We start from the raw sequence: 26,322 nt of genomic DNA on the forward strand, positions 1-26,322 counted from the left end.
CAACAAAATGAGGTGTTAATGATAGTGCGGTGCACTCAGTGTGCAGGCGGGGGGGCCTTTGCAAGCACCCCCCCACACACACACACACCAAGGAAGGACAGGGACGGTCGTCCCCGCCCCAAGCAGGCAGAGTCCTGGGAGGCGGAGCACAAGCCAGGGGAGGTAGGGATCAAGGTCTACAGGTTGCCGCCAGCCACCAACTTCATGAGACTCCATCTCAATGGTTGGGCAGCCCGGGGCACACACCTGTCACACCTGGCAGCCCAGCATGGGGAAACCAAGATCAGAGCTGAGACCCCACCCTGAAGACAACCACAGCACGGAGGACGGAGCGTGGCCAGGTGTCGGAGCTCCAGCATGGGCAAAAAGCTGGGAGCAGGGGCTGGGAAGGTGGCTCAGTGGTAGAGCGCTTGCCTTGCATGCTCGAGGCCCTGGGTTCGATTCCTCAGCACCACATAAGAAAAAAACCCAGAGGTGGCGCTGTGGCTCAAGTGGTAGAGCACTGGCCTTGAGCTGAAGAGCTGAGGGACAGCGCCCAGGCCCAGAGTTCAGGCCCCACGACCAGACCCAAAAAAAAAAAAAAAGCTGGGAGCACTGGTGTTTGAACCCTGGCACTGCACACACACCGAGTCATGGCTGGACTGCGGGGGAGGCAGCCCAGGGCCAGCAGACAGCCTGGTGAGGGTGGCTCACCCACGTCTTCTCCCACACCCAGCAGCATACAGAAAACCCGGCCTCGCTCCCCAGCAGCCAGGCGTCCCACACAAGACAGCCCATGCCCTGAGGGAGATGCAGGGTGGCGGAAGCCTCGCAGTGCCACAGCGGGCGGGCGCTCGGTGACCAGCACTAACCCCTGTCCCCGGGGGGGGGGGGGGCTCCCTGGAGTCTTCACAGACACTCCATGAACTTACCACAGTCCTGACGTTTATTTCCTCTTTTAAAGAGACTGTGGTACCAGCTCCTCACCAGGGTCTCACCACACATCACCAAAGTCCAAAGAGGGCTGCGCACCAGGTGAGAAAGTTCCTTCAAAGCAGCCACAGAAGCTGTGGCCGAGCAAGAAAGCTTTCCACCCGGGGCTGTGTGCAGCAGGCCGGGCCAGCTGGCAGCCCGCGCCCTGGCCAGTCAGGGCGCGGTCACTTCATGTACTTATCCTGCTGGTCGGCCAGGATCTTGGCGGAGGACTTGGCATCGTAGAAGAGCTCGCTGATCTCTTCCACGTGCTCCTTCTCAATGCTGTCCTTCCCGTTGATCTTCGCCAGCAAGTTGGCTGGAGTCAACAGCTGCACGGAGTACCTGCAGCGGACAGACAGAGACCGTGGCAGAGCAGGCACCGCTGCCGACGGGAGCCCAGGCCAGCAGACAGTGCCAGAGCCGCCCGCCCGACACAGCAGCATCCCCTGGCACTTGTCAGGCCCGCAAAGGCGCCAGGCAGGCGGGCAACCCCACACCAGTGGGGGACCAGACCGCCTAGGGTGCGCAGGCTCCCTGAACGGGGTGTGAACTCCAGTCCCGTGCTGCACACTCCCTGCCCCCGCAGGCGCAGGCTCACTGAATGTGTGAACTCCAGTCTTGCACTGCACACGCCCCCCCCGCCCCCTGCCCTCACCCCTGCCCCCACCCCCACCCCCGCAGGTGCAGCCCGCCCCCCCCCCACCCCAGCCCCCGCAGGTGCAGCCCCCCCCCGCCCCCACCCCCGCAGGTGCAGCCCGCCCCCCCCCCACCCCAGCCCCCGCAGGTGCAGCCCCCCCCGCCCCCACCCCCGCAGGTGCAGCCCGCCCCCGCCCGCCCCCATCCCCGCAGGTGCAGCCCGCCCCCACCCCGCCCCCACCCCCGCAGGTGCAGCCCGCCCCCACCCCGCCCCAGCCCCCCGCAGGTGCAGCCCGCCCCAGCCCCCGCAGGTGCAGCCCGCCCCCACCCCCATCCCCGCAGGTGCAGCCCGCCCCCACCCCCATCCCCGCAGGTGCAGCCCCCCCCCACCCCCACCCCCGCAGGTGCAGCCCCCCCCCGCCCCCACCCCCGCAGGTGCAGCCCGCCCCCGCCCCCACCCCCGCAGGTGCAGCCCCCCCCCGCCCCCACCCCCGCAGGTGCAGCCCGCCCCCACCCCAGCCCCCGCAGGTGCAGCCCGCCCCCCCCCCCGCCCCCACCCCCGCAGGTGCAGCCTGCCCCCCCCGCCCCCACCCCCGCAGGTGCAGCCCCCCCCGCCCCCACCCCCGCAGGTGCAGCCCCCCCCGCCCCCACCCCCGCAGGTGCAGCCCCCCCCGCCCCCACCCCCGCAGGTGCAGCCCCCCCCCCCGCCCCCATCCCCGCAGGTGCAGCCCCCCCCCCGCCCCCATCCCCGCAGGTGCAGCCCCCCCCCCGCCCCCATCCCCGCAGGTGCAGCCCGCCCCCGCCTCCCACCCCCGCAGGTGCCCCCCGCCCCCCCGCCCCCATCCCCGCAGGTGCAGCCCGCCCCGCCCCGGCAGGTGCCCCCCGCCCCCCACCCCCAGGCAGCTCTGCGCGCACCTCAGCGTGGTCTTGGTACCAATCTCCCCCAGGTGGTTCAGGGCCTCCTCGCTGATGTTGATGCCCTCCGTCTGTGCGCGGATCTTAATGATCTTTGGGAGAAAATCACTTGGTCACTGGTGGCCAGCCACCCCAGGCGCCCACCTTCAAAGGGTGCTCAGCACAACCTGGCCAGCCCCCAGGCAGCTCGCAGCTATGGGGCTCCTGCAGGCTGGCAGGGGCCTCGGCTCTGACCTTCCCATGGCGTGGGCACCCTGCCGCAGGCCACTCAGAAAGAGAAGACGTTTTTGTTTGTTTGACAAATACAATGGGTTAAATAAATCAAAAAAGTTACTCTTAGATTTAGCGGTCCCTCCAGCATCGCCGAGATCTCATGGGGGGGTCGGGGGGGGGGTACTTGTCGCTGTGCCGGGGCGAGGCTGGTGGCAGCGGCCCCTGTAGCGGGGAGCAGGGGTCTTGCGGGCGCCCCGGCACTGAGTGATAAGGGCCGGCAGGATAATGATGCTGTGTGTTGTGCAGCTGAGATAACTCGAGGACTTCGAGCCTCATATAATACAGGAATTTTTCACTCTGGCAGCTTCGTAAACAAGATATCAAGAAGCGCCTGTTTAAATTAAAGCTGTAAAAATACACCAGGACAGAGGCACAGGAGCTAGGAGACACGGAGTGCTCGCATGAGAAACAGGGCTTCCGGGGATGGCCCTGCCACCGCTCGCTGGGGAGCAGCCGGCGGGGGCCGGGCGCGCGCTCAGGACTGTCAGCCGCCTGCAGACAGGAAGGACGGGCGGGCGGGCGGGCGGGCACAGCGCCACAGGCCAGCTGGCGCCAGCAGGCTGCGCCGCAGCAGGGTCCACACGCCCAGACTTCCAGCACGCGTGGCTGACTCCGAACGTCACCTCACACGCGCCAGTGTGCTCGCTGATGCAAGCTCCACGGAGGCTCGGCCTGTGCACCAGGGCTGCACCACCGGGCTCACAGCTAAGCAGCCCAGCAGAAGGGCCCAGGAAGTGACTGGACAGGAAGCTGGAGGGCAGAGCCTGCTCCTGGACAGCAGCCATGGCAGTTTTGGTGATGGCTGCAGACAGAAGCCTCAGGTTCTACAGAGAAGCATCCCCTGGGGACAGGGAGCCGTGGGTCCTGCAGGAACAATGCCTCCCGGGACTCCCTTCAAACTGCAGGGGGCCGGGCCGGGCAGGGCAGGGGCTCCGTGGGGAGCGCACATGTTCCTAACAGGCCTGTCTGTGGTTCTGTTCTACCCCCGCACCACGCAACCCCCCAGGGAAATGCGAACATGGACTCAGCTCAGCCTCCAGGATCTCCAGGCCGCCCCAGAGGCTCCCCTTCACTAATGAGACCTTCAGTCAGTGATGCAGTGTCTGTGTAGACCAGGGTGGGCTGGGCTCGCTGTGCGTAAAAGCCTGCCCTGGGTTCCAGCAGAAGCCAGGGCCCAGTCACAGGCAGGAGGCCTTGGAGAGGCTGGCGGACCTTGTGGCTGTGTGCAAGGCACTTTAGAGCCCCATAACCCCCCCCCACCTCGTCACGTGGTTGTACAGAGCCGTGCGGTGCCTCTGGAGCATGGCGCTTAGACCACAGCAGCAGAGGGAGCACGTCTGGCCCTGAGGTCCAGCCACCTCCAGAATCCGTGGCAGCCCTGCTGGTCTCCACGCCCAGAGCAACCAGGGAGCCCCGTGGCTCAGGCCGCTCAGCACACGTGCATCCCTCCCTAGCCACACAGCTCTCCAGGGCTCCGGCCCCTGGCTGGTGGTCTTTTCTGGCAGGGCCCAGGTTTGGTCTCAGTAATGGCTTCAGTGTCTGCAGAAGTGACAAGCACCCAGCAGGGTGGCACAGAGCTGGTGCCCACAGAGGGAACTTCTGCACGCTCGGGACAGAGCAACCCTCCCGCAGCTGGCCAGTGCCCCCCTCCTTCGCTCAGGGCAAGTCCGTTCTTTCCCCCGCCTCTCCCCTCACGTTACTGAAAAGGCTCTTGCAGAAGAGTGCAGCCAGAACCCCAGAGTGGAGTTCTGCCGCCTGCAATATGTCCACGCGGTACAGCGAGTCCACAGATGAAGCCTGAGCCACAGGAGGCACGGGGGGGGGGGGGGGGGGACGGGAGGCTCACCTGCTTCATCTCCTGGGGCGTGTACAGCATGGTGCGGATGATCATCACTCGGTCCAGAAGGTCCAGGGGGATGCCGTGAGGAGAAGTGATGTCCTCAGTGCCCCTGTGCAGCAGAAGCGCCCACCCCCAGCTTCAGACAACACTGACCCGGCACGAACTCGGCCCACTTACCTCCCAAGAGAATCAGCAGAACCACCGGCCCACGAAAGCCCAGTCCCCACTGGAGTAGGGGAAAGCCGGGGCAGGGGAAGGTACGGCAGCACCACAGCCAGACACAGGAAGGAAGGTGGCTCAGTGGTAGAGTGCTTGCCTAGCATGCATGAGGCCCTGCATGGGACTCCTCAGTACCTCATACTCAGAAAAGGCCAGAAGTGGCACTGAGGCTCAAGTGGTAGAGAGCCAGCCTTGAGCAAAAGCAGCTCAGGGGCAGTACCCAGGCCCTGAGTTCAAGCCCCAGGACTGGCAAAAATAAAAAAAACTTTAAAAAGCTCATCATTATGTTTTGGCTGCAATTAGATTTGTTCTTGAATCCCAGCTGTTTATTGCTAGCTTGGCCTAAGACCCACTGTTAGCTTCCATGTTTTACTGGCTGGCTGGGTGACGAAGCCGTGACTGCGGCTCCTCTAGGCAGCCAGGCTGGGGCTTGGAGGCACAGGCCCGATTCTCCTGGGAACCCAGCAAGGTGCCTTTGTGGAAGAGGGCTACTGTGCTTCCAGAAACGTGTGCTAGGGACACACAAACACGCGCAAGAGTCACAGTAGTGAGCCCTGGACAGACCTGCCCAGGCCTGTGAGCACGCAGGCTCTGACACACGCAGCTGTCCGATGGGCAAGTGGCCCTCGCTAGGGCCAGGCTGGGGGGGCGGGGGCACCGGGTGCCGCCGTTACTCGTGCAGGAGCGGACCTCTCCCTGTGACGTGTCCTCAGAGCCCGGGCGGCCTGGCCTGGGCAGACACCTCCCGCCAGGCCCCCACACATCATGGAGGGTGATGCTGCCAGGGGGCTCGCCCCAGGACGGCTCCTGGGAGCACGTGACCAGCTTCGTGACCCTGGGCTGAGCCGGCCGGCGGGACAGCGGCGGCCGGTACCTGATGACGCAGTTGCCGCGGTTGGAGGCGAAGATGACGATGGGCGCGATGGAGGACTCCAGGGCGCGGTGCAGGTAGGTGAAGCACTCGATGTCCAGCATGTGGACCTCGTCCACGAACAGCACCCCCGGGACCAGCTCGGCGATGCCCTGGTCGATGTACTTGTTCACCACCTTGTTGATCTCCCCTCGGAGCTTGTCTGGGAGACGGGAGAAAGGGCAGGCCAGGTGGGCAAAGGGAGAAACTACCGCGTTCTCTTCTCCCCCCTCATCAGCCCAGCCCGCGGCGGGGCCTCCTGCGCCCTCGGAGGCCCGGGGGGCAGCGCCTGCCTCCCTCCAGGCTTTATTCAGGGCTGTGGTCCCCAACAGGGACGTCCCCGCGCTGGCAGCCTCCCTGCAGATGCACGGCGAGGGCGGCCGCCCCGGCTGGCCTGTCACCCTCCACGCTGAGCCTTATCTCACCCGCACCCAAGCTAGCGCCTCACCCGCAGACGCACCAGGTGGAAGCCCTTCCTGATGGGGCTTTCATATGCAAATTTCCCTTCCGGTACTTTCCTCTGGCCCCTCTGACAATGTCCAGGTTAATTAACTTTCAATCAAGTACGCTGGGCCCCAGCTGGGCCCTCTGGGGCGGGAGGGAGGCAAGCTGAAGAAAAGCCAGTCTGGGGACTCCTGAGGATGTCTCCAAGTTACAGACCCCATGGAAGGTCACAGCCCTCCCTTTGCAAAAGGCTCCGGAGTGTCTCCAGGAAGGAGCTGGCGCACCGGACAAACCTTCCACCGCAGCTGTCAGACGAGAGGGCACACACAACATGGCAGTCCCTCCGGGCCAGAACCTCCAAGGTCACAGTGCCCTTCATGTCTAACTTGCATTCACGTTGACAAAGCTATGGGTGGTAATGAGGCAGAGGGCACAAAGTTTGGGGCGGCATCAAATGCACGAGGGAGTTGCATTTCCTGCAGAGCTGTGGCCAGCAGTGGAGCTGCTACTGTCAGCCAGGGTGGCAGCCCAGCCTGCCAACACTTCCTGGTCCTGGGGGACAAGAAACTGGCGTCCCAAGGCCAGAGTGCACTCGGCGGCCGGTGGGGCAGGTGCGCGGACGCTGCCCTGCGGGGTGCCCTCACCTGTGATCTCTGTCTTCTTTGGCTTCATTAGCTGGCCCATCATGGACAGGATGTCTTGTCCTCCCTGTGGAAGTGCAGAGCGTGGTCAGGCCTGCTTCTCCAGGGGACTGTGAAGCCCCTCCCCCCTCTGCCCCCACAGGCTCCTAACGCCAGCTACGCGGGCAATCTCTCTCTCTTCTCTCTCTCCCAAGCTCTCGGGCCTGGTCTCCATCCGTGAGCCTCTCTGCGCTGCACTCTGCCACTTCAGCCAGCGCCACTTACAGCTTCTTCTCTTTCTTGGAACCGAATCTCACGGACTTTCCTACTCTGGGCTGGTGTCGAACCATGATTCTCAGATCTCAGCCTCCTGAGCAGCTACGATTACTGGCATCTGGCTGAAGATTTGTTTTTCACAGTTTTGGGGTCTTACGCTTGCTAGGCAGATGCTCTTGAACCACCCCTCCCCTTTCTTCTGGCCCAAGCCTGCCTAGGCTGGCACCTGCCTGCCCTTCCCATGCGGCTAGGGTGACAGGCATGCATCGCCATACCCAGCTTTCTTGTGGTTGAGATGGGGTCTTGCAACCAAGTTTGCCCAGATTGGCCTCAAGCCACAATCCTTCTCACCTCACCCTGCCAAGCAGCTAATCACAGGCACGATCCCTTCTTTGAATCCCTCACTGGACCCCCAGGCCCTCTACAACCCAAGCCTTCATTGGACTTGGTTCCATCTGCCAGGAGGGTCACTCCTTCCCCAAGGTCATGTCAGACGCCCAGGGCAGCTAACCTACCAGAGATCACTCACACCACACGCGCACGCACGCGCACGCACACACACACGCGCGCGCACACACGCGCGCACACACACACGCACACACACGCGCACGCACACACACACGCACACACGCACACGCACGCACGCACACACACACGCACACACACACGGGGTCAGGAGGAAGGGGCTGGTGTGCTGTCACTGCCCCAGCATTAGCGGCTGCCTGGCGGCCAGCAGGCCTTGACTCAGAGGCGCTCACTACAGGCCCGAGGCTTTCTGGGCACTCACTTCTGACCTTCAAATAGCCCTGCTGGGGGAGGAACTCAGGCCATCCAAGACCACGCCTCAGAAAGCCTGGAGTGCTCCCCTGGTGCAGAGTGACCCCCGGCAGGGCCCGCTGTGCTTTTTTTTCTCTGAATCTCAACAGTCTGAGCCAGGGCCAGTGGTCACGCCTAGCTACTCAAGAGGCTGAGATCAGAGGCTACGGCTCAAAGCCAGGATGGGCAGGAACGTTCATGAGACTCTTACTTCCAGTTAACTGCCAAAAAAAAAAAAAAAAAGCCAGAAACAGAACTTTGGCTCAAGGAGAAGAGCACTAGCCTTGAGCAAAAAAACCCTCAGGGACAGTGCCCAGTCCTGAGTTCAAGCCCCAGGACTGGCACAAAATAAATCAAGTTAAGTAAATGAAGCCAACATTTCTGAGAAGTGTCATAAAAGTAACACACTTTCCTGTTTATAGACGAGGCGTTGCGCATCCACCATTTCTCTCGAGAGCAAGCACAGCCCCTGCTCAGAGCCCACATCGCGGGGGCCTGGAGGGGGATGGAGGAGCTAAGCAGAGGCCACACGCACGGCTTTGCCCGGTCTTCTGAAATCCTGCACAAGGGCCCACACAGCACTGTGCTAGCAGGCCATGGCCACGAGGGCGTGCAGAGCCAGGAGTCCAGGGCGGGAGAGGAGCCACAGGGAAGCTGGCTGGCTGGTGCGGGGCCTGACCGCTCCCAGGGACAACAAAAAACAAAGCGCAGGAAATGGGCTGTGACCGGCGCCTTTGAATGGGAACAAAGGAGATCGGGCACTCCTGTCATCCTTAATTGCTGAACATCACAGACAGAACAGGACCACCTGCCGGCCGGAGAGGTGGCGGGGAGTCTGACTCGCTCTGAGGCCTCGGGGTGGGTGGCTGGGGTTGTGCGTGGGCCCCCCCCGCCCCCCCCCCCCCCCCCCGCCGGCAGTACCTGGGGCCGGGCGTTGGCCACATCCAGGTCATGCAGAGTCACATCCTGGATGATCTCCTTCTTCTTGTGCACGTCACCCTTTGGCAAGGGGACATACTCTTCAGCTTCGAGGTCAAACTCAGTGGCATAGGTGTCGCACCTGCCCTGCCTCTGTGGAGAGACACCAGCACCTGGTGAACGCACACCGACGCCGCCCAAGCTCCCCGCTGGAGACACCGGATACTTTCTCCCAGAGTTTGTTCCCTCTGTCTCTCTCAACTGTGTGCAATTCCTGACAAAGGGCAAATCCCATAGATTAACTGGAGGCAGAGAGGGGAGGTGGGTGATTTAGTGTAGATATGAAGTATTATGCTCATCCATTAAACAGTGAGGAGCACTGTACAGGACGCCGAGAATCAGACAGAGAAAGAATGTCACCTAACGCAGCGGCGTTCCTTCCCACATGCATGTATCTCGGGAAGCAAATACCAAGGAGATAAAAGGAAGATTAAATACGTTGCACATTTCAATTTGAAGATGACTAAAGTTGTTTGCTTTCTTGCCCTGTCCCTGTCCCCTCCACGCAGGCTCCGCTCCCATCCCGGGAAGGTTAGAGAATGGAGAGAAAGGCAAGCACACGTTGCTCTGCGTGGGGGCCACCCTCCCCTTGGCGCTGGCCCGGAGCGGAGGCCAGCCCCTGCCCCGTGGCACCCCTCCCGCACAGCACCCCAAGACAGTGTTACCTTCACAGCCCCGCTGTTGGCCTCAATGTAAATCACATCTCCAGCTTCCACTCGCTCTTTCTGCAGGCTTTCAAAAATACTGGGGTCCAGCTTAGAAACAAACACACCAGGGTGACTCAGACAGCAGCAGGCATGCTCCACCGCTTCGACAGCACTCCAGGGAAACCCAGGAAGGCGGTGCCGGCGTGGGCCTGCGTGGGCCTGGATTACCAAGTGGGAGCATGAAGCAGAGACCGGAGGAGGGTGGGCGGGACGGCGGTGTGCATATGCGGAGCGCCCTCCCCTCCGCCCTTGACTTGGGGTGCTCTAACAGGCAGAGACATCTGCCTCAACCCTCTCCAAAGAGCAAGCTGCTCTCCTCTCCCCACGGACAGCAGCAGAGCTTTCTATAAAAGAGGCACCTGCCAGCATCTTGTACCAGCCGGCATGCTCAACAGCTCTGAGGCCCAGCATGGTCATCTACAGGCCAGCGAGTGGCTGCCATCACGGATGTGGGAAGCGCCATCCCTCAGGCCTGCCTGCTGACCAACGCAGGAAAGACAGGGACTGTGGCTCTCTTCCAGGCGGTCGGATTACTGCAACCAATCCCCAGCAGCTCCTTCGTAAGGACCCTGAAGTCAGACCGAGTTCTCCATGTTACCTAACACAGAGTGGAAAACCAAAACTAGAGAGCAAGAGCGGAGGGCTTGGTGAAAGAAGCACGCACAGAGGAACATGTGCGATCCCGTGTGGCCGCAGTGTCCCCAAGAGACCTAAAGACAAGAAAGCAGATGGGCGGTGGCAGCCTGAGGTGCTGAAAGGTGTTGGAGGTGGTGAAAGGATCTAAAGCTGGATTGTGGTGACGGCTGTCTATGTAAATACATTGAGATTCTGTAAACTCGGCAGGGGGGTGGAGGCTGCTTGGCTCCGGGAGGGCAGCGGGAACACAGGAACCACGCTCCCCTGGCCACGCGTCACAGGCCTGCAAACTCACACACCCACCGCACATCTGCGGCCCTTCCACCCCCGTGTCTTCCCTTTACACCATGTTCCTAAAGAAAACGTGCGTAACGGCTGCAAAAACAGCGACATTACACTACACGCCTTGCTTCAACATGAGATACACTGAAGAGTATACTTTTCTTTTTGCCTCAAGCATTTTATATTGGTTAATTTCCCAAATGAATTGACTGAACATGTAATTATTGAAAAGGCAGCATACCTACTAAGAAATCTAATAAATACAGCATGGAAGTGATGAGGGGTAGGTAGAAGAGAGATTATTTGCAGAAGCAAGCTCCTGAGATGAAAACCCTGTTAGGGAAAAGAAAAATGGCCCTTTGACGAAGTGACATTTTTATGGTCTCCATAAAGCTGTGACCAAGAAACAACCTTACAGACCAAAGACCCATAAAATTGTAGAACAGAGTAAGGATGGAGATAGTATATGGCCACTCCACTGCAGTTTATAGATGAGAACACTGAGTCTCAGAGAGCTCAAATGACTTTCAAAGGTCACACAGCACGTTGGAGGACAGAGAGCATGATGGTTAGGATTCAGTCCTGCAAACCAGCGGTAGGGTACAGGATAGCTGTCCAGCCTCTTTGTGAGCCTCACCTGCTCATCTGTAAACTAAGGGAAATCAGAGACTCAAACAGTTACAGGTGAGACACTTGCTGAAGCAGTTCGACATACACTGGTCATGTCACCGACTTCTCTGCCCGCGACCCACACCGCCCGCGTCTCAGGCCCTCTCACTGACGCTCACAATGACCTCCAGATACTACCACGCAGGGGGTCATCAGGCGGTCATCAGGCCTACCCAAGGTCTGAGGACGAGCGCGGGGCACGCAAGGCCCAGCCCAGCGGCCTGCCGGCCCTCACTGCCAGTGCGTGGGAACTCACCTGGCCATCCTGCAGGACAAAGGCCTGAGCCCCCTGGCCAGGCCTCCAATGCCCCCGCCCAAAGCTCACCTTCAGCTGCTTGGTGCCTTTGGCTGTCTTCAGTCCTATGATCACGTGGCTGATGGTTTTGCCATAGCCCCCCATTGGGTTCTCTGTCTCACATGGAGTCAGCTCTGTCACCTCCCCTTCATAAACCTCCTTGGTCTCCTTTATTCTCAGCCCTGGAAGAGATCAACCCTAACAGCATAAGTTGGGGGTAGACAGAAATACAGGTGCATACATGCAAACTGCAAGTATTACTGAGAAATGTGGGAAAAGTGATCTTACCTCAACTTTTTTAAAAGGACTTTTTGCCCCCCCTTTTTAAATATTTTTTATTGCGATTAAGTGATTATATAAATTTCACAGTATTGTGGGATAATGATACTTAAAGTCACAAACACATTTAAACCTTGACCAGGCAAAGTGTCATGATCATGGTGTATAAAGTTTGTGAGTTTCACCAGCTTTAACAATACAACTCTCTCTTCCCCACTTTCCTTGTACTTAGTGTGAGCTGTTCCCTCGTCCCCTCCCGTCGCTGCCTCGAGCTGCTCAGCTCAGGGTCAGCAATGTCCGGTGCAGCTGATGGGCCCTCCGCTGTGTACCCCCACCTCCCTCTGGTTCTGTGCAGTGTCCGGTGCAGCTGATGGGCCCTCCGCTGTGTACCCCCACCTCCCTCTGGTTCTGTGCCTCCTCCTGGCATATTCCATAGATGTGGTCAAGAACATAGAGTCACTTAGAAAGGATGCAACAAATTGAATGGAGGTCCTTTGTTTCATTTTTGAATTTAACATTAAAAGACTTTCTAGGTTCAAATCTAGAACTAGATATACAAGCTATAACTCTCAACACTGTTGTAGACGTACAACTGTGAGAAGACAAAATTTACCTTTAGTGCCTAATCTAGCATTCATTCCCAGCTATCTGAGCTTTTGCTTCCTGCTTTTCTGATTCTCACTACCCGCGTCCGACACACGGAGGCCAGCCCAAGGCCTGCTATCTCGCCAGGGGTCAGAGGTGACCCTGCCGAGCCCTCCAGGCCTCCAGCTGGTGCTCAGAGCACACTGACAGATGCACCAGGTGGTCCTGCTTCGTTTGCAGGGGGCTGTCCACAGCTGTCCCAAGGCCACAAAAGTAAAACAAGTAATTTCTAGAGCACTTATCCCCCACAGCATACATTACAGCTTAAAAACATGACATTAACGTGTGAAGGAAATGGGGCTTTTCTATTGTTATTTCTAAGACAGTGATCTGAAGTTTATTTTATTTCACACATGTATATGGACAAAGCAGCCAAGCCCCCAAGAAAATGCAACTGTGATCATGTTTATCTGCAGTTTAAAAGCAGGCACAGCTATACAACGTTAGAAATCGGGACGGTGGTCGCTGGGAAGCCGTTTTGGGGCACTGGCAACCCGGGTTCCCGTCTACGTAGCTCAGCCACACAGCTAGGCAGTGTGCACGCTGTGCAGGTGTGCACGCCCCAACTAGAAACGTGCTATGCGCTGTGGGCGCCATCACATCCACAATCCCCAGGCCCCGGCTGTTCCACATCTCAGCAGCAAGTAAACTGCACACCGTGTCAGAGGGTCTTCCAGCCCAGCCCGAGCCGAGAAGACAAATGGGGAGGCCAAAGCCACCGTCCACAGCCGGGCCCACGCGGCTTGCTGCCCTCCCACCCCAGCGGCACAAGGCTCTCCATCACCCCCACTCCAGAGCACACTTCAGAGCACACGCAGTCCACCCGCCAGCCTACAAGTGGAGGCTCTGGAGGAGCCCCAAAACCTCACTCCCTAAATATCAAGACAGAAACTTTGCAAACAGCACACCAGAAAACAGTGACAAACCTGGAACTTTCATCAAACCTTTTATGTCCCAGAGATAAATTCCGCCAGACGGAACTTTACCCCAAGTACTGTCAGCCGACTGTGACCTGAGACCTCTTAGGAGGGGGAAGGGCACCTGTCTCTCACTCGTACCCGCGCTTGCTCAGGAGCGGCCTGCGGAGCGGGACAGGCAGGAGCAGGAGGGGGGCGGCGGCGGCAGACAATGGCACGGGCTGTTAGCAGGGAAGGGCGGGACGGGCGCTATCTCTGGCAATGACAACACAAATGACACCAGTTTCATCTGCCGGCTCGGGTTTCTAAACCTCTGACAGCGACCTTCATCACATCAAGGAAACAGCGCAGACTTCTGGCTTTTCATTTCTGGTGGTTCACTGCCTCCTCCCACCCCCTCCACCAACTTCACGGGAATTCAAAGGCACCGGAGACGGCAGGAGTCCTTTCCGCAGACTGCGATGACCGGCCCTTTTGTTCAAGGATCAAGAAATTTCACTGCACCTTGCTGCAGTCAGAAGAAACGCGCTGCCTCTTCCTTCAGACACACACAGCACAGCACAGACGCAGCAGCGCTCTCTCGTCTCTACTTTTTAAAGTCTCAAAGCATTAGGGCTGCCTTTAAGCAGTAAGTACATGTACTCATATGAAAACCAGTCTGTCACCTTTGGTACATGTCAGAAAACGGAGTTTGAAATAGTCAGCTATTTCAAGTAGGTGGGACATCATGAATGTCATCACTAATCTTAAAAGAGCACTGGCAGTCAGGCACACGCCTGCAACCAGGCACTTGAGCCTGAAAAAATTCAATGCAAGCCTTGAATTTGAGACCCTGTCTCGAAAACAAAAGAAAAAAGAAGAGGAAGGGAATGAGAGGCAAAAGAAGGAAAATCACTGGCATGTGTAGAAAAGGTGCTACGCACCTTTAGTTCCAGCTGCTCAGGAGGCTGAGGTGGAAAGCGCACTTGAGCTGAGGATTTGGGGGCCAGTTGGGCAAAATAGCAGGATCCTGTCTCAAAGAAGAGAAGGACTGCTGAGTGCCGGTGGCTCACGCCTGTCATCCTAGCTACTCAGGAGGCTGAGATCTGAGGATCACAGTTCAAAGCCAGCCTGAGCAAGAAAGTCCTTGAGACTCTTATTTCAATTAATCACAGAAAAAGCCACAAGTGGTGCAATAGCTCAAGTGGTAGAGTGCTCACCTTGAGCAAAAGGAGCTCAGCACCCAGGCAGAGTTCAAGGCAAAAGTAACACAAAACTTAGCCCTCGGAAGGGCCCCGCCCTCGCTGACTCAGTCAGCCACACTAGCATGGGGCGGGAGGGGACAGGAGGGGCAGAGCAGGACAAGGCTCAGGAAGGAGGCCGCCAGCCCGGCCTGCTCAGCGGCTCAAGAAGCCCAGGGAGCCTGAAGCAGGCCGCCAGGGCTCCCACTGGCAGTCCACTGCACAGATGCTCCCGCGGCCTCATCCACTGCACAGATGCACACACCCGCCAGGGCTCCCGCGGCCTCATCCACTGCACAGATGCACACACCCGCCAGGGCTCCCACGGCCTCATCCACTGCACAGATGCACACGCCTGTCAGGGCTCCCACGGCCTCATCCACTGCACAGATGCACACGCCTGTCAGGGCTCCCGCGGCCTCATCCACTGCACAGATGCACACACCCGCCAGGGCTCCCGCGGCCTCATCCACTGCACAGATGCTCCCGCGGCCTCATCCACTGCACAGATGCACACACCCGCCAGGGCTCCCGCGGCCTCATCCACTGCACAGATGCACACACCCGCCAGGGCTCCCGCGGCCTCATCCACTGCACAGATGCACACACCTGTCAGGGCTCCCGCGGCCTCATCCGCCTGCCTGTGCTCTCCCCGATCAGAGACGCTCTGGCACCCAGCACGAGCAGGACCGGGCCGGCAGCACCCCAGCCGACGCCCAGTGAGCACCGTGCTCCCCACGCTCAGCCGTGCCAACAGGGCAGGACCACTCTCCTCCAACAGAGCCCAAGCGCTCAGCATCCCACCATGCCCAGGTCTAGACCACCCAACCCCACTCCCTGCTGTCCCTGCTGCTGTCCTCCCTGCGGATCTCCCTCCTCTCCCCTCTCCCTGTGGATCTCCCTCCTCCCCCCTCTCCCTGTGGATCTCCCTCCTCCCCCCTCTCCCTGTGGATCTCCCTCCTCCCCCTCTCCCTGTGGATCTCCCTCCTCCCCCTCTCCCTGTGGATCTCCCTCCTCCCCCCTCTCCCTGTGGATCTCCCTCCTCCCCCTCTCCCTGCTGTCCTCCCTCCCCCTCTCCTTGCTGCCCCTTCCCACATCACCCAAGAAAGGCTATAAGACTGAAGCCAGAACCCAATGGCCAGGGTCCTGTCCAGCTTCTTGGGTTTTTGATCCACACAGTTACTGAGCCCAGGCTGAGTGGCGTGAGGGGGATGAGGGCTCAGCACGGAGGCCCCTGACAGCCCAGGCACAGCCTGAGCAGCTCTCAGAGCAGAGGCTGCAGAAATCAGACCACTCAGTCACTGGCAACTTACTCGGCTTTCTGAGACGCCGTAGACCAGCAAGGGCCTGGGGAGCAAAGGCCTGCCAAGTAACACTCACTGTGGCGCATCACAGATGCCAGCGCTCCGCCAGCAACCCCGGGGCCCTCACACCTCCGCTGGCCCACCGCTGTGGATCACGGGCAATTTGAAATGCACAGCATGACATACAATGACTCTGGCTTGAATCCAAAACCAATCTGACTGATAGCCCCAAAAGCAAAACACAGCTGCCAGGAAAATCTGACTTTAAAAGAAAATTCTCAAGCCAGGCAACAGGGGCTCATGCCTGTCAGCCTAGCTACTCAGGAGGCTGAGATCTGAGGATTTCAGTTCAAAGCCAGCCAGGGCAGGAAAGTCTGTGAGACACTTAAGTTCACTTAACCACCAGAAAATCAGAAGTGGCGCTGTGGCTCAAGTGGTAGAGTGCTCGCCTTGAGCTGAAGAGCTGAGGGACAGAGTTCAAGCCCCACAACTGACAAAAAAAAGAAAAAAAAAGAAGTCTCCTCTCAATTCTCAATCCTCAGGTCTTAGCCTCCTAAGTAGCCAAGATTATGAGCTTGAGCCAGTGCCCAGCAAAGCTGGGGTGTGTTTTATTTTGCTGGCAAAGGTAATTCCAATGGAGCCCAAAGAAAAACCACAGAGCAACAAACCCATGTCCTCACGGCAGTTGCAGGAGCAGGAGCCTCTTGGCGCCCAGCCGTGCGGAGCACTCTCTCCCCTCCCCCCCCCCCCCCCCCGACACTCACCAATGGCCCGGCGGAAGTTCTCCATCAGCACCTCGGTCTTCTTGATCTCAGTTGAGTAGACCTCACTGCCCACCATGGGGCAGAAAGGAACCTTACTGCCCAGCTCCTGAGCGATGGCCAGAGCTAAGGCCGTCTGGAAGGGGCGAGAGGGGAGAGGCACTGGCTTAGTCATCAGGAAACGTGCTGAGAACAGCTGCAGTCAGGAAGAGCCGCGGGCCCAGTCCTTCTAGTTAGTGTCAGGGACTGGCTGGCGATTTTGTGGACACAGTCAACTTATACTATAATTGGCATTTTCAGTCACCCCAAAACTTACAAGTTGTCACTAGCTGAGCCTTACTTTTAGTGTTCCTGTGACCCTCACATCTTAAGTAGATGCTACCTCCTATGCTCCCTATTTGCAAAGGAGGAAACTGAGACCCAGGTGAAGACTCCAGAGATCTGCGCTGTCAACAGCATTCCAGAGCTGGGGCTCCGAAGCTCGGCCTGAGGTCACAGCTCAGCCTCAAAGCAGGATCTGAGTTTCCCGCTCAAAGCATGACCTGGGCTCTCTGAGATGCCGCGTTAGTGTTGGTTTGTTTGTTTTTTTTTTTCTTTCAGGTGGGCCCTGAACTCTGGGCCTGGGCGCTGTCCCTCAGCTCTTCAGCTCAAGGCTAGCGCCCTACCACTTGAGCCAAAGCGCCACTTCCAGCTTTTTCTGCTTATGTGGTGCTGAGGAATTGAACCCAGGACCTCATGCATGCAAGGCAGGCACTCTAGCACTGAGCCACCTTCCCAGCCCCTGTTGGTTTTTTACAAACACAGGAGACACGATCTCCAAACCGTTAGTAATGAATGAGTAATTGCCAGATATTCATTCTGTGTTAATTAGTGAAGAATGATACATTAGGCCGAATTTTGGAGCTATAATTGGTTTTAAGAAGTCACTTAACATGTCCTACTGTGAACTACAGATTAATAGTTGGTAAGAGAATTACATCTGGCAGATGCAGAACAAAACCAGATGTAATCGAGGTCTGGTTAAATATCAAGCCTGAGAGCAAAGGCTTTTAAGTTGGCCCAGGCTGGGAAATGCCATGGCCTTTGAATGCTGTTTTCATCTTTCCTCAACTCTGAAACAAGAACACACAGGTCAATTTCCAAGACACCGGGGGAGGAGGGAGTGGGGAGGAGGGAGATGGAACAGGGGGGGGGTGCGGAGGGAAGGCAGAAGGAAAAGCCGGCCTGAGACTGAAGAACGTCAGCTGTGAGATGACCTTCAAGGCGTCTGGTGGACGGGCTCCTTCTTTTCTGTTTTTGGCAGTACTGGGGTTTTAACTCGCAGCCTCACGCATGCTAGGTAAGCACTCTACAAGGTCAGTCCTTTTTGCTTTAGCTTCACTTAGGTTCACAGAGGTTCTTCTGTTCACCTGGGCCAGCCTGATCCTCAGTCCCGCCACCTCCACCTCCGCTCTGAGCGGCTGGGTGACAGGCGTGCACCACCACACCACACCGCCCTTCATGGTCAGGCATCGGCATAGAGTAATCCACAAAGCTCTGGCCTGTGGGAGGGAGGCTGGCTCTACCCACCTAACTCTGCTGCTATTCTTCAGTATAACCTTCACCACAGGGCTGGGAAGGTGGCTCAGTGGTAGAGCGCTTGCCTTGCGTGCCTGAGGCCCTGGGTTCCATTCCTCAGCACCACATAAGCAAAAAGAAAAAAGCCAGAAGTGGCACTGTGGCTCAAGTGGTAGAGCGCTAGCCTTGAGCTGAAGAGCTGAGGGACAGCGTCCAGGCCCAGAGTTCAGGCCCCACAACCGACCAAAAAAAAACCTTCACCACAGGCCAGTCTCAGGCCTGTCAAGCGAAGGTGCGAACGTGGTAGTTAGGTCAGAAGGTCGCAAGCGAGCTGTCAGTGCACTGGTTCTGACAGGCCCCCAAGTCTCGTGTACGTTTGAAACTCCGTTTGCTGCTGGTTTGAACACGGGGCAGTCTCCCGCAGTTCTGAGGCCCTGACATCCTCTTCCCTGCACGGCAGCAGCTACCAAAGCCACGATGCTCTCGCCTGGGGACAAATCTTGAGTTTTGAGCCCAGTACGGCCACCTCTGAATGGCTTTTCTGAGCGCAAAAGGCAAAAGGCAGGCTCGGAGCGAAGGGCACACCCCGCGTGGCCCGCCTCGCCCACTGCTAGGCCCACGTCTCTGCTGTTTCATACTTCCAGCACAGCAAGGCATACTGCCACCCCCAATACTGAAGACCTGTCACACTGTGCCGCACTGTGCCACAGCGCGTCACGCCAGACACCACACCACGCCAGTGTCACGCCACACCGTGTCATCACACCATACACACCACGCCACAGTGTCACGCCACACACCGCGTCACACCATACACACCACGCCAGTGTCACACCACACCGTGTCGTCACACCATACACACCACGCCAGTGTCACACCACACCGTGTCATACCATACACACCACGCCAGTGTCACACCACACACTGCATCACACCATACACACCACGCCAGTGTCACACCACACCGTGTCACACCATACACACCACGCCAGTGTCACACCACACACCGCATCACACCATACACACCACGCCAGTGTCACACCACACACCGTCACACCATACACACCACGCCAGTGACACACCACACACCGCATCACACCATACACACCACGCCAGTGTCACACCACACACCATCACACCATACACACCACGCCAGTGTCACACCACACACCATCACACCATACACACCACGCCAGTGTCACACCACACCGTGTCACACCACACCACACCGTGTCACGCCACACCACACCGTGTCACACCATACACACCACGCCAGTGTCACACCACGCCATCACACCACACCACACCAGTGTCACACCACACCGTGTCACACCATACATCACACCACGCCAGTGTCACACCACACCGTGTCACACCACACCACACCGTGTCACACCACACCACACCGTGTCACACCATACATCACACCACGCCAGTGTCACACCACACCGCATCACACCACACGTGTCACACCACACTGCACTGTGTCACACCATACATCACACAACGCCAGTGTCACACCACTCCATGTCACACCACGCGCCACATCCCATGACACCAGGCCACACGGTGCCACACCGCACCGGTCACACCACACATCGCAGCGAGCCCCACTGCGTCACCCACGCTGCACCGTTGCTCCTAAGGCAACGTCTCAAGCAACAGTGGAGGTCAAGGGTAGCAAGCAGTAGAAACCACACTGGACAAGTATCTACGCCAGGTGAGTTGCTATCTTTCAGAACCAGGACGACAGAATAAACGTGACCCCGCATCTTTCCTGGCAACAGGCTTGAGGGACTTCGGAGCCATGCACTTTGAGAGGAGAAAAGTAGCAGAGGAAGGCGGGGAAAAGAGGGACATGCCTCGGGCTAGCTAATGTTGCCTGTGGAGAGCGGCAACCCCTCACAGGCCGAACCAGGCCCCCAGGGCAGAGGGCCTGCGTTCAAATGCTACAACGGGGGACAAAGTTCTTTCACAAACACAGCACATCTTCTTCCTCCGTTATAAAGCACCAGCATGAGATTCGCCTCCCACTTCAGTTACAATTTCAAAGTTTAGTCACTTGGCACGTCTCAGCTTCTGAGCGGCCAAGGACCGGCCTCAGGTCGTCAGTGGGCCTAGGCCTTCACACAGGCAGGCCTGGCTCCTGCTGGCCTGGGCCAAGGGCCCCGTGAGCGAGTGAGCGAGCGCGGGCCCAGAGCTCGCGACAAGCCACCGTGCTCCACCTAGAAGGCCTTTTTCTTCTCCAGAGCCAAAGCCTCACCCAACGCTGGAGGGCAGACAGCTGAGTCGGCACCACCGCCCGGTCAACCCCAGCTGCAACAAGTTTGCCTTCCTGTGTCTTCCTGAAACCCCTTCCAGAAGCACTCTGCCATTCTGTACTGTCACGGTTCGCAGTTGTTCTGCCCTGCAAAGACCATTCCCATCCCCGAGGAGAGGAATCCTGTCTCTGCCAGAGAGCGGACACAAGGTATAATGAATGCCCATGTGCCGCTGATCATACAAACTGTTTATCTAAACGAACTCCAGAAAAAGGAAGCAAGAGTTGTTTGCTTTTTTGCTTTCTTTGTCCTGTTTGTTCCTTTATATGTCTTTGGGAGTCTAAGGGGAAGCACAGAAATGGAGGAACAAAAGGCAAACAAATGCAGCAATCACTCCTGGAACAGTATGTTGAAAATGAATTTTACAGCTTGTGGTTAGGGATGGGAAGGGGCAACATTGTCCAAAAAGAAATATACTCTTACCTGACTTACAATCACCTTTATAATAACAATACTGGGGAAAAAAAGAAGCCTATCTCTAATTCTTTCTCCTTTTCATCTCAAACAACAATGGAGAAGCCGAACGTGGGAAAACGCGCTGACTTGTTTTCTTCACCTTCAAGTAAGTGTCACCATGAAGATTTTTATGATAGCTGGGCCAAGAGGAATGAATTTCCAATGCAAAGGAGACCTGACAGAGTTAAAGACAAATTCTAGAGATGACGAGACCCCTCGGAGGCCTCATTCCCTTCTCTGGAGGCAGGCCAGGACAATTTAAATTTCAGCATGGGTTTTAGACACGCAATTGTATTAGCTTTTAAAACATACACATAATCAACGTAGCTAAACAAAGACTAGTTAAGACATAAACTCAATGTGGCTTAGACGTCAGGATCACCCTCCTGGGTAGCTTAAAAAAGTGAGACACAATGCGTACCTTGCCAGTTCCAGGAGGCCCTGCCAACAAGACAGCTCTTCCAGCCATTTTCTTGCTTTTGATTAATTCCACTATTACACCACATGCCTGTACACAATGGAAAAAAAGTCAATAATAAAATACTTTTCGGGGGGGGGGGGAGGGTGTCCAGCTGCTGGTCCACACAATTCACATACGCATCCAACTAACCCCAAGACCAGGAGACCGTGGCAACTGCTGTAGGTACTGGGCAGTGGAGGAGACAAAAAAAAGCCTTGTGTGCCAGCTCAGGCACACAGACATGGCATGAACTCGATACCAGGAAGAAAGATGGCACGTGACATAGGGAGGTCTAGGGAAATATCAGTGGATGACTTAGGGAGACCTAGGGAGGATGGTGAGAATCACTCTCGAAGGCCTACGGAAGGAGAGACTCGATATGCAAAGCCCTAGGGCATCACAGAAACAGAAGAGTAAAAAATTCCTAAATCGGGTGTTTGGCTTATCCTGGGACAGAAAGTCCCTGGCTATAAAACTTTGGTTAAAGTGTAGTGCAAAGGTGAACGGGAACATGAGGTTGAAGAGGGTGGCAGGGGTCAGACAGACCAGGAATTCGCAGTACATCATAAAGGTGGGATTTTATAGCCGGGTGCTGGTGGCTCACGCCTGTAATCCTAGCTACTCAGGAGACTGAGATCTGAGGATCACGGTTCAAAGCCAGCCTAGGCAGGAAAGTCTGTGAGACTCTTATCTCCAATAAGCCATCAGAAAACTGGAAATGGTGCTGTGGCTCAAGTGGTAGAGCACTAGCCTTGAGCCGAAGAGCTGAGAGACAGCACCCAGGCCCAGAGTTCAAGCCCCACAACTGAGCAAAAAAAAAAAAAAAAAAAAGTTGGGAACTGACTGAAATGTCACACTGTGATTTGTCTTCAAGACTGGACGCCGGTGGTTCACACCTGTAATCCTAGCTACTCAGGAAGCTGAGATCTGAGTGAGGATCAAGGTTCAAAGTGTGCCCAAGCATGAAATTAACCACCAGAAAACCAGAAGTGGTGCTCTGGCTCAAAGTGGTCGAGTGCTAGCTTTGAGCAAAAGGGCTCAGGCAGAGTGCCCAGGCCCCAAGTTCAAGCTCCATGACCAACCAAAAAGAAAAAAGACTGTGAACGGGGAGTTGGTGGCTGACACTTGTGATCCTGGCAACTCAGAGGATGTGCTTTCAATGCCAGGCCAGGCAGGAGAGTCCCGAAGACCCTTATCTCCAATCAACAGCAACATAAAGCCAGGAGTGGAGACACAGCTCAAGTGCAGCAGGTCAGTCCTGAGTGGAAAAGTCAAGCTAGGAAGGCCTCTATTATTTATGTCCCAATTCTTACAAAATACACAATGGAGGGCCACACCGTTCTGTTTGAAACGACGGGTCTGTGAGCCAAAGCATGAAGCAGGGCCGGCTTCTAATTTCTTCTCTAGAGCTCTCACCATCAAACAAGACAGATTTGGGGCTGGGCACAGCTCAAGTGGAAAAGCACTTTGCTTATCTATCAAGCATGAAGCCCTGAGTTCAAACCCAGTACCATCAAAAAGAACAAGTACGGGTCTAGTGTTTTTTCTTGTGGATATTTTTCCTGTTGTATTTTAAAAACAAAAACAAACCCCAAGTTTTTAGATGATGTTCCTAAGAGAGTAATTAGGATGTGCTGTAGATGGAAGTATTTCCTTATAGCCCTGTGCTGTATTGTAACTTGCACCCTCTAATCTCCATCAATACCTTTTTAAACCGTGCCCTCTAGTATTACAGAAGTAGGACAGCACGTATGCAAACTCAGTGAATGCAAAGCACCCTCCACCTGTCGCAGGACACTGAGTGCCCCTGCGCACTGGTGGTCACACCTGCAGTCCCAGGGACTGTGGGGACTGAGATCTGAGGAGCCGGCTTAAAGCCAGCCGTGGCAGCAAAGTTCATGAGACTTCTATTCCCAATTAACCACCAAAAAGTTGGAAGTAAGGTATGGTGCTATGGTTTGAGTGGTTGAGTGCTAGACTTGAGCAAAAAAGCTGAGACAGAGTCCAGGACCTGAGTTCAGCTCCATGACTGGCACACACACACAAAGATGTTCTTCTATAGAATGTTTTCTTTCCAGATAACTGAGAAGCTAAAAAAAAAAAAAAAAAAAAAAAAAAAAAAACTTTTTTAAAGCCAGAAACCACAACATAAGACTTTGCTGTTTTCTGTTTTTGCTTTTCTTTTAATGGAATGTGTTAAATGTTTCTCTACTTCTGTTCAGATGATTCTGGAACACAGACAAGTTGCTGCTGTGTAATATTCTGTTCTCATCGATGCACACTCTGTATGTGTAGAAATATATCCCTACATATTTGTGTGTGTGTGTGTGTGTGTCTGTGTATGTGTGTATGCACGAGGGTGCAGGGCTTTGCACTCAGGACTTTCACTTGGCTTTTTCACTCACATCTGGCACTCTACCACTCAAGCCAGGCCTCTACTCCCAGCTTTTAGCTGGTTAGCTGAAGATAGTCACGAATTTTGTCTTCCCAGGCTGGCTTCAAACCTAGATCCTAGATCTCAGCCTCCTGAGAAGCTAGTCATAGGTGAAAGCCAACAGCTCCTGGCTATACATACACTTTTAATTTCTGGAAACTAGCTGAGCAATTTTGGAATGAAGTATCTGAATTTAGTGTTGAGTTGGTATTATACAGAAATTCATTACCATATTGGTATGAAAATGATCTGATTTATTAAATATGTCAGGTCTTATCTACACGGTTAACTGGAGTTAATCTCGCAGACCTTTCCTGCCCAGGCTGGCTTCAAACCGCTACCTTCAGATCTCAGCCTCCTGAACAACTTTCCCTCATTTCCTGCAGGTCTCTGTGGTTGCATAAGCCCGCAGACTCCCACCTAGGGAAGGGCAAACCCCAGCCGGAGGCCCGAGGCATCCCACCCACCCTCCCTTCCTCATCTACACACAAAGCGGCACAGAGACTTCCGTCATTGCCACTTGGTAATGTAAGCCCGAGTGGAAAGGTCCAGAAAGGTCCTGTGAACAGCAGATACACCAGATTGCGCCTCTCCCTCATTCTACTCTCTCCGCTCCCCGGACCCGAGTTTTTCGAGGGTGGACCTGATGTCTGACTTCAGGAGCCCGAGGTCCACAGGGCAGGCTCCATCTTGTTGCCAGTTGAGCCACGGAGTGGGCTCCACCGGCAGTGGTCAAAGCCCCCCCACCCCGCGGGCCGCCACCAGCCCTTCCGGGTCGGCCCTGGCCCCCTAGGAACCCCAGAGGGAGGTCCGGGGGTCCCGGGGAGACCCTGAGAGACCCCCGGGGGAGGCCCCGGAGGGGAGGGGGAGGTCCCGGGGTGGGGGAGGCCCCGGGAGGAGGGGGAGGTCCCGGGGTGGGGGAGGCCCCGGGGGGAGGGGGAGGCCCCGGGGTGGGGGAGGCCCCAGGGTGGGGGAGGCCTGGGGGGAGGGGAGGTCCCGGGGTGGGGGAGGCCCCGGGGGGAGGGGGAGGCCCCGGGGGGAGGGGGAGGCCCCGGGGGAGGGGAGGCCCCGGGGGGAGGGGGAGGCCCCGGGGTGGGGGAGGCCCCGGGGGAGGGGGAGGTCCCGGGGGAGGGGAGGCCCCGGGGGGAGGGGGAGGCCCCGGGGTGGGGGAGGCCCCGGGGGAGGGGGAGGTCCCGGGGTGGGGGAGGCCCCGGGGGAGGGGAGGCCCCGGGGGGGGGGGAGGCCCCGGGGGGTGGGAGGCCCCGGGGTGGGGGAGGCTCGGGGGGGGGGGGGAGGCCCCGGGGTGGGGGAGGCCCCGGGGTGGGGGAGGCCCCGGGGGGGGAGGCTCCGGGGGAGGGGAGGCCCCGGGGTGGGGGAGGCTCCGGGGTGGGGGAGGTCCCGGGGTGGGGGAGGCCCCGGGGGGAGGGGAGGCCCCGGGGGGAGGGGAGGCCCCGGGGGGAGGGGAGGCCCCGGGGTGGGGGAGGCCCCGGGGGGTGGGAGGCCCCGGGGGGAGGGGGAGGTCCCGGGGTGGGGGAGGCCCCGGGGGAGGGGAGGCTCCGGGGGAGGGGGAGGCCCCGGGGGAGGGGAGGCCCCGGGGTGGGGGAGGCCCCGGGGTGGGGGAGGCCCCGGGGTGGGGGAGGCCCCGGGGCGGGGAGGCCCCGGGGGGAGGGGAGGCCCCGGGGTGGGGGAGGCCCCGGGGGAGGGGAGGCCCCGGGGGGAGGGGGAGGTCCCGGGGGAGGGGAGGCCCCGGGGGAGGGGAGGCCCCGGGGGGAGGGGAGGCCCCGGGGTGGGGGAGGCCCCGGGGCGGGGAGGCCCCGCGCCCCGCCGCACCTCTCTCGCGTTCTCCTGGCCCACGAGCCCCGAGGCCGCCTGCTTGGCCAGGCCGCCCTCGTCCAGCCCCAGCCCCTTCACGTGGCTGTGGGAGGCGATGCGCTGGGTCTTCGTGGTGCTCTTCACCTCCTCGATCTTCATCGTCCCGAGCGCGGGAGCCGGCACGCGTCCCGGAGAGCGGCGGCGAGTGCGGAGCCCGCGGCGCCCGCGTTACCACGAGGCCGTTACCAAGGCGGCTCTCCGGGGCCCGCCTCCGCCGGCGCGCCATTGGAGGACGGGGAACACCTCCGACCTCCATTGGCTCCAGGCTGCGTCCGTCGGAACGCCTCGGCCCCGCCCGTCCACTTCCGGTAGTGCCACCGGGCTGGCGTTCCCCGGCGCAGGCACTTCCGGTCCCGCGCTGGCGGGGGCGCGGCGCTGGCGGGGGCGCGGCCCGCGGGGGCCGGTCTCAGCGCGGGTCCCAGCCGCGCCGCCCCGCCACGCCACGCCACGACGCCCCGCCACGCCACGCCACGCCACGCCACGCCACGCGGTGGCGCCTCCGGGGCCCTGACTCGAGCAGGAGTTTCCCGGGACCCGGCCGGCCTCTCCCCGCGCGGGCCGCCGGTGGAGCCGGGCGTTTGTAACCCTCAGCGCCGGGCCGCGGAGGCCCCGCTGCCGACCGCCGG

The 26,322-nt window shown here is 58.2% G+C and overlaps 1 protein-coding gene across 1 annotated transcript; it reads right to left on the minus strand.

Annotated features, from left to right (window-relative positions):
* Positions 1–907: 907 nt before the first annotated feature.
* On the minus strand, positions 908–25,906 carry LOC138806607 (ruvB-like 1). The gene is made up of 11 exons (XM_069992040.1): positions 25,655–25,906; positions 21,352–21,438; positions 16,600–16,732; positions 11,501–11,652; positions 9,547–9,636; positions 8,825–8,974; positions 6,836–6,899; positions 5,712–5,910; positions 4,625–4,727; positions 2,506–2,597; positions 908–1,296 (listed from the first exon to the last, which is right to left on the minus strand). The coding sequence occupies exons 1-11, from the start codon at positions 25,793–25,795 to the stop codon at positions 1,137–1,139; spliced, it is 1,371 nt and encodes a 456-aa protein (XP_069848141.1). The 5' UTR covers positions 25,796–25,906; the 3' UTR covers positions 908–1,136.
* Positions 25,907–26,322: the final 416 nt, after the last annotated feature.

Source organism: Dipodomys merriami, unplaced genomic scaffold, assembly GCF_024711535.1.
Source record: "Dipodomys merriami isolate MVZ:Mamm:240054 unplaced genomic scaffold, mDipMer1.0.p SCAF_401, whole genome shotgun sequence".
Taxonomy (NCBI): Eukaryota; Metazoa; Chordata; class Mammalia; order Rodentia; family Heteromyidae; genus Dipodomys; species Dipodomys merriami.